The following is a 12,226-nucleotide window of genomic DNA, read 5'->3' on the forward strand; positions in this document are numbered from 1 at the left end:
AAAATCCTCTTCACGTGAAGAAGTACAGAATTAATTAACCACTTTACATTACAACGAAATATTCATAATAGAAAATAGCAAAAAGAATGTAATTTAGTTAATTTGCTTAACAAAGAACACCATTACAGTTAGCAAACGTCTAAATAGACCATTTAAAAACGAGATTACAAGCAATCCCTCCCTAAATATGCACGATTTAACTTGAAACGCGAATTCGTTATACACGTAGACTTATCTTGAGAATAGTCGTATGAACCTGTTGTACGAACTTATTAGCATAGCATCGGCTATTGTGCATTATATTCCACATTCATGGGTAAACATACACCAGTCTTTGTGTCTATTGTTCGTGTAATACTTAGCAGCTTCGCCCCTCTCTGATCCCATCTTTTCTATCCATTGTATCGCACAATGTGTGATGAACAACAGAAGCTGTTCCCAAATTTGGTCCAGAGGTCGAACTTAGTCACCTTAGGTCATCTCCACAATGCGTTACATCTTGTTGAGCATAGATAAACCAATGTTTATATCTAAAGTGGTCCAGACATCAACCCGTTTGTCTCCATTGACAACAATACCCAGATCTCGGAATAATGCGTTATACAATACAGACATTGTTCTTTAGTTACTTAGCTACCGTTTTACCCGTTACCTGTCTTTGGAATTATCGATCTCATTGTATTCCCGATTTATAGAGCTATTTCGGCTCCTGTTTCTAAGTATTTAAAATTTTAACGACCATGGGAATAAAGATTGCGTGTCCGTTTTAATCTCCAACCGTTTCTATTTGAGCTGTAATTTCGTTTGTCAAAATTGGTCGGTCTTTACTAACGTTACCTAGAATTACGTCAAAAACACAATTGGACGTTACGAATATAATCATTCTGTTAAAGTTTTTTGGATGTTTGATGAGTAGTTTGTAAGTAAAAATAATCTAATAGTAAAACATTTCATTCAGATTTTGATTCTTAAATTAAAATGGCATTAATCAATTTTATTTTATGACAAGTTAAATGCTACAAGTTTTTTCACAATTTTTAAAACTTATCCGAAACAAAGGTTCTTCTATTTCATAAAATAAGTTTAACAGAAACGTTTACACAAATCATAAAAAGCCACCCATACACTTTACCTAGCAATAAAAACCTACACCCCCTCATGGGAATGCGTTTGTAAACTCAAAACGAATATCGAATATAGATTATAAAGATACTGTGTACGCCGGTAGCTACCTCAAAATGAGAACCATCCATGATAGTTCAAGTGGCTGATAATGGCGGCGCTTTGATCGCCTCTGGCTGATGCGCCCGCGCATACACGGCTGCTGTGTCCGTACCCCACCTTGCTTTGAACTTGCCGCCCACCGGGTGTTCTTTATTAGCCATTCATTAAGGCTCCTCATTCGCTTACTGTGCACGTTTACTCTCCGAATGATTGTTTTCAATGGAAACGTTGTTCAATGTTCTGAATACGTTTTCATTAGCGCAATAATACCTTTTACTGTTTCAACTAACAAACATTTATACATTATATTATGGGCATATCATCTCATTAATTCTAAAACGCTATTCGACTATAATTAAGATCTTATAAAAAACAATTTATTAAAATGGTTACGGTCGTCTTGGGTCATAAAAATCTATTACTATTGGGGACGTTATAATACGAATCCCCGGACCTTACGTTATAAATTAAATCAATACGATTAGAAGTAACCATTTTAAATGCTATTATACACGAAAGTGGCTTATAAAACTTTTTCATTCGATCTAAAGCGATTCGATGTAATAAACGAGATGTCCAAGTCGAACACCTGCTCCTAGAACCTAACTAGTCAGGTCGTTGAACCTCCCGTAACACCCACAGGGTAACATTAGAGAAATCAGGTAAATAATTATAAGTTGTTTTCTTTTTTTTTAATTTACGTATCGTTAAACAAAATCTCGGAAAGTCGAGCAATATTTCATCACGTTCTAGTGATTTATATTTGTTTTTTTTTTAATCGTCGGTATAATTCTGGTTATCTATAATTTATTTAAAGATTTAACAATCTATTGATGTATTGGTTTCGGTTCCTGATATTTTTTTCTTTTCAGTTACAAATAAAGTACTGCAAATTTTATTTTCAGTACCTTTAAATGTCACACTGCTGGTTTAAAGGTCTCTAATAGTTTTGAAAATATAACGATGTTCCAATGTTGGATATGTGGCTGATTTTCATGCATATGTTTTTCAACGCTAAAACATTAGGCATATAAAAATCTGGTGCTGGCCTAAGTTTGAACTTGCTACCTTCGGTTAAGATTCATAGGTTTTAACTACTGAGCCACTCGGTTTAAAGCTATTCTAAATATAACATTTGTCTAATTATACAAAAAAAAAGTTTGTAAAACTTGCTAGTTTGATAAATAAACAGCGCTATTACACGGTGCGTCATTAGATATTCGCCATTCACTGTGTTTACCACTTGGACACGCAACAATGGCTTCCTTCTCACTTACTTTCACAGTTACGACGACGTTTATCTCTAGTTTCTATGCGCTTTCTGAATAAACTACGATCATTGATACTGTATTACTTTTATATTTCGCTCGGCGATTGTTTATTATCGATTTAATCGAATATATTTATGATGCTGATTTCTAGTTTCAATGACGTCTGTTACGTAAGTCGATCAACATTCCACAATCTTTCTATTCATGAAATTCCTGTTCTGGCCTAAAATTAAACATAGGTACGATATACGTCACAAACCCGTGTATGTCTTTCGGTCAAGCTATAAATCAATTTCAAAGGTTTTGTCAAGTGCAAGCAAAATCAATAACCAAGCAAACATGTTTCACTTCGGTGTTGATATTATTGACAACGTGTAAACTGAACACTAACTTAGCAGACAATTTTAGTCCTTATTTGTTACAAATGATTTTGGTCTTCGAACCTATTTTCGTTTGAAGTGAGAGGTAACTTACTAATTTTATACCGTCCCGTCTAATGCAACAAAAAATGCACTCGGACAAAAACGCTAATTCGATGTATCAACTCGAATTCAATGCTGCGAAACATCCAATTTACGACATCCTGTTTAAGAGATCAAATCTGAATAATTGCAGCGAACAAGACAGGCTTCTAGACTTGTCTGAATTACCTGTTTAATACCACATAGCTTGTACGTTGTAATTTTGATCTATTTAATAGCATGCATTTTAAGTATATTTTACAACAGCTAGTAAAAAAAAATGAGATCGTATTTTTTATAGAATAATGACATTTATTGCTTGCGATAAAATTAACACGATACAATTAATTCTATATTGCTGAAAGTGTTTAAACGGCACACGAAAACGAAAGTAAGGAGAAGGTAACTATTGTTTGAACAACATCACCGCTACGTTGAGTAAATGGGCTAATAAACAAACCTGGACGCGTCCCGTGACTCACTTGGCCGAGCTCTATAATGACTACAATGGTATTTCCTGCGAGAGCTTTGTTTATGCACGATATAATTTATTTTGACGGAAATTTAAATTTAATTAAACAATTATATCGCCCATCAGCTTTTATTTAAATCGAATTCTCGACATTTTGTAACTACTATGTACGCGAAAGATCATAAATCGAAATGTCTTTGACGTCGAGTAAATCTTTCGAGAAAGCCGAGGAAGTATATTTGTCACGCTCGCTATCTTTATTCCAAGCGATAAAACAAAAGGCCCTCTCGTCAAGACGAGACAAATAAAAAAGATGACAGTGACCACAATTTAAATAAACTATATCAGATAATATTGGACAAATGTTAAGAGGGATACAATGCCCGCTACCTGCCTGTCGCTTGTTTGTTTAGGCTTCCACGTCTCAAAACCAGTAGCTGCGTACCAGATATAATATATATACAACGACGATATACGGATATTCGAGCTGCACACGATTGCTTTTTGTAACTCTTTTTATCTTGAACGTCCATTTGTGCTAGACTACTTGTTTAGGGCTGTCCACTGATTAAAAACACGTTCATCTGCCACAAATAAGAACAGCATATTTTAATCAATTTATTTTTACATCGAGCATAACTGATTAAAACATTCAGTTATAGTCATGAAGGAAGAAAAAGTCGTCGGTGTGTCGGTCGCGTAACGCAATATATCCGCAATAAGCAGGCGTTTTGACATCGAATCGCCTTTCACTTGACCTAGATATTTGGGAACTGGTTCGTAATCACAATGCAAGCGAGTGGCATTCCCGTTTCGCTATCTAGCCGTCATTGCCATAACAATTATGTTTCCTGCCAAAACTAGATGTGTGACGTATGATACTTCTCGTATATAACTTTATCAAAGCTAATAACTCGTTATGCAAGGTATTCTGTAAACTACATTATTCATATGAATGTTGTATTTATAAATTATGTTGAAACTTGTTATTAAATCTTGGAACTAATTAGGTCTGAAATATTAGCAATGATAGTAACCCTGTGCCATAATGTAGAAAAAAACGTCAGTATGCGCTAGGGCAACGAGGCGACTAACCTGTTTGGTTGCGGTGCGCAGTCGCCGCCTACGCCTGACAAATCCGCGCCCGTTTTTTTCGATAAGTCCCCCCCACCCCCTTACGATCACTATACACACCTACCGACGAGATTACGTGTAGCAAGTGTAGCGAGCACGGGACGCGCACGATCAAGTTTAGACTTGTTTGGGAGCTATACGTCATTAAACCAGTATCGAGCTCCACAGATTGTTAGAAATGTTTGTAAAATTGCCCGCGTTTAAAAAATATATTTCGAAATACACGAGTCTTGAGGACGACGAGAGCGCGTGGGCGCAGTCTATCGTCGTCTTATTCACGTGTATTCATTATTACGGCCGTTTACACCACATACGTCATCCCCTATTTGTTGAAACAACTTTTCACACGCGATGAACCTGACTAATCATACGTCTAGAGTAAGCCTTTAAAGTATTCAACGTACCAAAAAGACAACTACACAGCAACATTTTTTTTGAATCGTGACCAGAAGCTCATTCGTCATTCCCACGAGCCTGCAGCAACATCGCTTGGCCCAGCATTTAGCAGCTAAACATTTCTCCCTCCTCACGAAATTTTGCGTGAAAGCCTCGGTGCAGTGATTTTGAGGGCACAATATAATGCAGTAATTTTTGTTATTTTATTTAGTTGAAAATGTAAAGCACTCGTGTAGGTGGAATTCAAATGATTGATTGGTGGTTGATAATACCGTTTCCGTGTGTTACAAGTTTTAGTCACTAAACGCAGAATGCGTGTTACTTCTTACATATTTTGCATACGTGCGACAAAAATGGAGGGAAAGTGACAAATACGAAACTATTTCGTTGAAGTCCGGAGATACGATAGTGATAGAAACGTGACCAGTGAGATAACATGATGCTTCTCAGGACGAGCGCTGCACGTTTCGTGTCTATATCATAAAGATATTTAAATTTTCATATGCATTTTTTATCATTTGCCATAAAAGATTCAACTCGGGTAAGAACGACTACGACGGATGTCTCTCCAGCAGACGCGGCCTTCGATGCGCGTGCGCAGCATTCATGCATTGTTTAAAACTACAGTCACAGTACTTCAATTGTTGCCAAGCGAAGATATTTCTCTTATTCTTTCATTACATTTTAAATTAATTACCTATCTCTAGTTAACAAAATTTTAAATTAAATATCACGAGTTGTGCTAAAAGCTTACAAAAGAACAGCGATTATTATCTACTCTTAAAGTGAAAAATTCATTTTATGTAGTGAAATATTATAAAGTACATAACTAACAAGCGTCGCCGCGTCGTGCGCTGCCCGTCGTGCCATGTAGATATTTAGGTCGCCCAAAATAACCGAGGTATTCCTGTAATTCAATAAAGAGTTAGCTGTCGTATTAAAGTCACTTGTAAACTAAACACTGCTACTAACATATATTTTCACAATTGTAAGTGACATACGTGTAAACAGTCAACAGTTCAACAAAAGTAAAAGGAAAAACACCCAAAAATACTTAACAAAATTTAACAATTAAAACTCGTCCATTACTAAAACACATGGTCATAATATTTAAAATTAGATCACGTTAGCTGTTGTATTAGTCTGCAAATGATAAAATTTGATAATGTTCAAAGCAGTGATAACTGTGTGAGTTTTGAATAGAAGCGACGCGACACGACCACGCTCGGCGCACGCGCACGATCTCCAAGGCCATTTTGTTTACGCATACACCCGCATGTTTACGCGAACCCAATGTAAGCATTTATAGACCGACGAAACACATACGAAACTACAGTAGATTTAATCTCATATCATGAGCGCGCTCTGCAAATCGGTCGCATTATATTAGTGTGAAAATGGCGCGAAATGCTTCATTGAACGTTTGGCGGGAAACTATTGCGTAACATTTGCGAAAGTATTTTTGTCGTTGTTTGCATCAGGTAAGAGAATTTAATTAGTTTGTTTGCTCTTTTATGAATGCAAAATTATAAAAGAATTGAAAATATATATATCGAATGCGTATTTAGAATTAGAGGTTACTTTTTCTCTAACACGTTTTCAATTATATAATCACATAATTTAAATGTTTAATGTACTTCAAACATCCGTAAAGTTACTAGGTTGACTTCAGTGAATATATTAATAACATATTCATTGAATATCGAACACGCGGTTTGTGTAATTTTGGCGGGAAATCTTTATTCAACAACCTCGTGGTCACCAGTCGGCCTTGATGGCCGTGACGTCATCGATATAATTCCCGATTGCACAAATTGACGCCCCATAGTTTTTTAGCAGTGATTTCAACGAAAATATTTTCTTCGGCCGTTATATAAACTGGTTCCAACGTGTTATGTATGTACAAGTTTAATATCACAGTTTCCTTATCGAGATTGTTTTAGTCAAGGACATTAGTTTTGGCCATAAAAGATTTCGATCAAAATATAAAACATTCGATAAAATTAGCCTTGATCACTGACGTACGACGATAATTACTTTATAACGTTTTATATGATTATGAATATTACAACTTTACATGTTCAACATAGTATTTCTTATCACATTAACAAGGGTAGTACGTTGGTCAACCACGTGGTCAGCAGAGACGAAGGCAATCAATGTTTTTGACCTTCAGCAAGCAGATCGGATGTTGCCATGCCGTTTTTGTACGCAACATCGATCGAATTACGCTTAGTTATTTGAGATAGATGTATGTATGTTTTTAGTACAATAGGTAATCAAAAATTACTGTTAAATACTAGGAAACATAAGCACGGATGACCAAGACCAAGGTTCAATGTCTCGCATATTTCCAACGTACGCATTATCTAATCTCGACGCTCATGAACTTTGAAATTTACACGACGTTCTGTAAAATAGACGTTACATGTAACCTATAACAGTCGCAGCCATTACAATACAGATTAATCAGCAGTAAAGTGATCGTAAAACTTTTATATTTATTAATGTTATGCTTCTCAAAATCAGAAATGCTCCGAGATATATTTTAAAAAGAATTCGATGCATTAAGTGCGCTAGTGGGACTCTTTTACGGTTCTATCCCTACGGATGGAGTCGTAAAAATGTCAACTGCAAGGGTCTTATGAACAGCCATCCGGGTCTTAACGAAACTCCAGTTTTTGAGGTCGTAAAATTTGGCCCAAATCACTCGGCTGTTGCCCCGCCTTCGGTAGATTTTACGAGCACTTCGAATGCATAAGTTGCTTAAAAAAAACTAGTAATGCATGCGTTCTACTTTTACGTTTTTTAAATGTATATTTTTTTCTAAGCCCCTACCCTGCACACACCCGCCGCATATATTTTAATTTAGCAACAATAATAATATAAAATGAAACCGTTACATGTGACCGAAGTCACTCATTCCAGGCATATTCGACAAACGTGATTTATAAATATATTTTTTATTTCCAGATTTCCTGAAACCCCGCAAGCGGCTACCGACCAGCGGGAAGAAATCGCCGGCGCACAAGCACAAGCACGAATGCGGCCACGGCGCGCACATCCGCCCCCCCAAGGTGGCGCGGCTCGCGCAGGCGCACTTCAAGCGCACCAGCTAGGCCGCGGGCGCCGGCCCCGCGACGATCGGACGCCAGGAGCGGCAGGAAGAAACATGTCGAATGGCAGCTCACATGAAACGAACGCTGGAAATGTTAACAAGGAGTAATATTAGAGTCATAAATAGAACAAACTTCGGCCGAGGGGAGCCGAGGTCGCGGGACGGCGGGACGGGGTGTCGCGTCAAAGGACTTCAGTTGGATAATGGATTTACCTCAGATCATGTTTGAATATTTTTTTCCACGTATCATGGCGTCGTTCGATTCGCGCGGGTCCTGTGAGGCAATTGTGCAAATTTATTTTATATCTCTTAATTTATTTTGATTGTCGATGATGCAATCGCATTGAAGAACAATATAATAACGTTAAGTAATTTGTAAGATAGTTTCAGACATTTATAATAGCATATGATTTAATAATATATTACTACGACCCGATAATGTCACTCGAAGCATCACAAGCTCTTTCAAATTTTGCTCAATAACAATTTTATCAGGCAAAAACATTTGATATTTCACAACTTGCAGTAATTTTATATTTAGTCCCGGGCAATATATTTATATTATGTGACAATTAATTATAAGTTTATTATGATCTCTTTGACAAATAAATTAAGTTATAGTAGTCGTAGAGATAGGTTTAGTGTTCGGTTTAAGGTACCAAGATATATAAATATTCGGAGCTAATTTATACACGCATTAATTCAAACGTTTACAACGAAGGTCACAATCGTTAGCGCCTCGGGAAACCCACCACGGTCCCGTGGAAATTAAATTTTCACTAACGTGGTTGAGTTCTCGATGTATTTCGTTGAATGAAAATTAAACTGTCTTTGCAACCTCCGCGGCCGACGCGGTGGCTGCAAAGACACCAAAGTTCATTAAAACATCAAGAAGCAAGTTAGATTTAATGAAATACAAATACTCAAAAGATTGTCCCGTTACCTCACCGTAACATAATTATTGCCAATTTAATATTAAAGTAGATACGAATATGTTTATAATGAAACGTTGAGTATTTGTGTTTTGAATAAGAGTTCAATCTATAACTTTTAAAGTGTAAGCGTATTCGTTTTGTTGTTTTATTTTAATGGAATATATCTTTATGTTTAATTAATTAATTATTGTTTCGATTGGACCTCTAAATTTTTTTCAATATTACGATAGAGACCGCGATCCCTTTATTAAAGTACAAATTCACGTCCGTTTAGGTCGAAGGGTCGCGGTGGAATATTTAAAAGACACTCATTTTCATTCATTTTTACGATTAAATTCGCTAGGTTTTATGTTTTAGTATCGGCATCCGAATGCCGGTGCGTTCTGCCAAAGTGAAAACTCTGGGTGGGTCTGACTAGACTAAATGAAATTATAAATGAATTAACGGTTGGACGATGTTAAGAGAATATTAAAGTGCCGCTCCAGGTCGCGTTTATAATCATTACGTGGTGTTCGGTTGAATATGACTTGTTTATAAAGTTTGACGTTGTTCTTGATTTTATGAATTGTGTTTACGTGTGATCTCTGAAACAGACGCGACATACATACATACAGCCTATTCATATGTACTAACTGATTTATACACAAAAATAATTACATATTAAAATTCGATATTGCTTAAGACACCCACTGTTATTGAAATGTGTTAGAAATAGTTGCCCGAAAACCAGTAGTTTTTGGACGAATATTTGTAACCTTGAAGGCTTCTGTTCAAGAGATTACACCGCAAGTGTTTGATATAATTTTATTGTTTAAAAATTCTATTCGAATGTCGTACGTTCGTCGCGCGACGAACTTCTTTGTAGGTAAAGAGATTGTATTCGTTTGAAGGGTTTGGACACGGAAGCACTTCGTTCTTATAATTTTAATTTAATATATTCTCTTTAACACCTGTGATGTATTAAATATGATCTCAGAACATAATTTTACTGTATGCAATTTGTCATATTATATATATATTTATATATATATTTTGTTTAAAATAGTGTTAGTTACTGAAAATGACGTTAGGAAACTTGAGTAACTACAAAAACTGTATCCCTGGCTGATCAAAGCGAATGAGAAATAATTTAATACATCAAATATAATTTTTATTTTTTTTGTTAATATATAAAGTTTTCTTAATGTATGATTTGTGTAAATTTTGACTGAATATTTAGTCTGTTCGAGTCCGCTGGCTGTTCGGTAGACTCGCGGCACTGTACATATTGCGCACACGTGTATTTATTTAGCGGAAAATAACAGTCAGCGAGCCCTTGGGATACGAGAAATATATATTGCGAATTATTAAAGCTCCAGAGGCACAACTGCTTGAGAGTCCGAGCCGAATAGTTTTATGTCCATATGTATCACGTTTATTTCAATATGTATGTCTCGCGGCGGGAACCCCCCGCCCGATTCTGTAAATATTCGGCCACTGTTGTCTAATTAATGTTTTATAGTGTATCGAGTTCCATATCATTATATTGTGTAATGTATAAAACTTAAAATTAGTTTTAAAAAAACTTACTTCATACGGTATTTGTTGTTTTTTTTCTATCCTCAATTACCTTTAAAAACATTACTAAAAATAAACTTACAGTAAATTGATTCTCTAAACAATTTTGCTCTGTAATATATTTATACTGAAGAATAATATTATTATATTTCTTATATTCTATTCTAGACCTTAGTTTTGAAAAAAAAAATATTCATATTAAATTTGGAGTGTATTTAAGCATTTTTTTTACACATACATACAGTAAATTATTTTCCAAACAATTTTGCTTCATAATATAACACTTCTGTAATATATATTCACTAAGGAATAATATGTAACCATTAGCAATTCCAATGAATTGTGATTAGAATTTTTGATCTAAAAATATATGTGGTGAGAAGACAATAAATAAAACTCCATTCACCCGTAGAGCGTTGGATTCAACCCGCGCCCGCGCGTCGAGAGCCAGCGAACGCAAAAAATAAGGAAAGGGTTATGATTGAAACAGTCATTGGATGCTCGTATGAAAATGTTTATTGATATCACAATCAAGTCTACATAACTACCGATACCCATTATATTCGTGTACACGGCGAGTATAGATGATAAAATACAATTGCTCGTCTCTCGTACACCATAAACACGGCGTGTTCGTCATCGTCCACGATTCAAACATTCGATACAAAAAAACTGACTAGGTACAATAATTGGAAATGCAAAAAATCCTGTGGCGTGCTATAAAAATTTGGTAAACTCTAAGCTAACATACCATGAGTCATGACATCAAACTACGTGTCAACAACAATTTTATCGTGTTAAAGTAAGACTATATTTTTGAATAGAAAACAGTCTACTACTAGTCAGTACAAATATATTCTGAAGTGTTAAAATTAAATTGACAAATTCCGAACGAAAAAAATATAGTAAAATGTAGCTCTTTACAAATTACAATGCAGTAAAAATTTAGACGCTTATGTAGATCAAAATTTAATTATATTCAAATGCATTAAGCAATTACACATCAAGGACTACAGTCAGTGGCGTACATTCTACAGACAGACAAAATTAACAATAATAATTGCTATCAATCTCAATAAAAATTAACACAGGTACTTAAACAGCGCTTTTTAAGAAGCACATTAGTTTAGTAATATTTTTGGTGTTTCATACAGATGGATAGTCGTTCAAATTATTGTAGTGGTTACTCTTGGCACTGTACGTCACCGACTGGAGCAAATGAGAAGTTATTGTCTTTAAAACACTTCTGAACCAACATGCAATAAACACGAAACATTATATATAGCTAACACGGCGTCGATCCGCTAATATTCAGTCCGAGGACTTGAAATAAATATAACTACTCATTATATTATATACATTTACGATAGAGTATTACACTTAGGCACATCAATTGTTATAAAATTACGATTTAATTCGAAAACGTGATCCTGTCACCGATATTCAACTATGCTACCACAAATCTAGTACATTTAAGTGATTAACAAATAATTTATAAATCGTGTGAGGTTAGGTTTTACAAATTTTTAAACATTTTATTTATCACTGAAACTTGCAAATTATAAAAATCAAAACTTTACGAGTTCATCTAATACGACATTTATTTAACATTCAAAACGATTTCAATGCAACGTCTTTATCTTATATATTACTAAGTA

The 12,226-nt window shown here is 35.3% G+C and overlaps 1 protein-coding gene across 1 annotated transcript in view; it reads left to right on the plus strand.

Annotated features, from left to right (window-relative positions):
* LOC113396573 (cyclin-dependent kinase inhibitor 1-like) overlaps positions 1-10,591 on the plus strand; it is a 32,369-nt gene extending 21,778 nt beyond the window's left edge. Inside the window, exon 3 of the mRNA XM_026634563.2 lies at positions 7,932-10,591. Within this exon, the coding sequence (XP_026490348.1) occupies positions 7,932-8,077 (146 nt within the window). The 3' untranslated portion in view covers positions 8,078-10,591. The remainder of the gene's footprint in view (positions 1-7,931) is intronic.
* Positions 10,592-12,226: the final 1,635 nt, after the last annotated feature.

This window comes from Vanessa tameamea, chromosome 22 (genome assembly GCF_037043105.1).
Source record: "Vanessa tameamea isolate UH-Manoa-2023 chromosome 22, ilVanTame1 primary haplotype, whole genome shotgun sequence".
NCBI classification, from domain to species: domain Eukaryota; kingdom Metazoa; phylum Arthropoda; class Insecta; order Lepidoptera; family Nymphalidae; genus Vanessa; species Vanessa tameamea.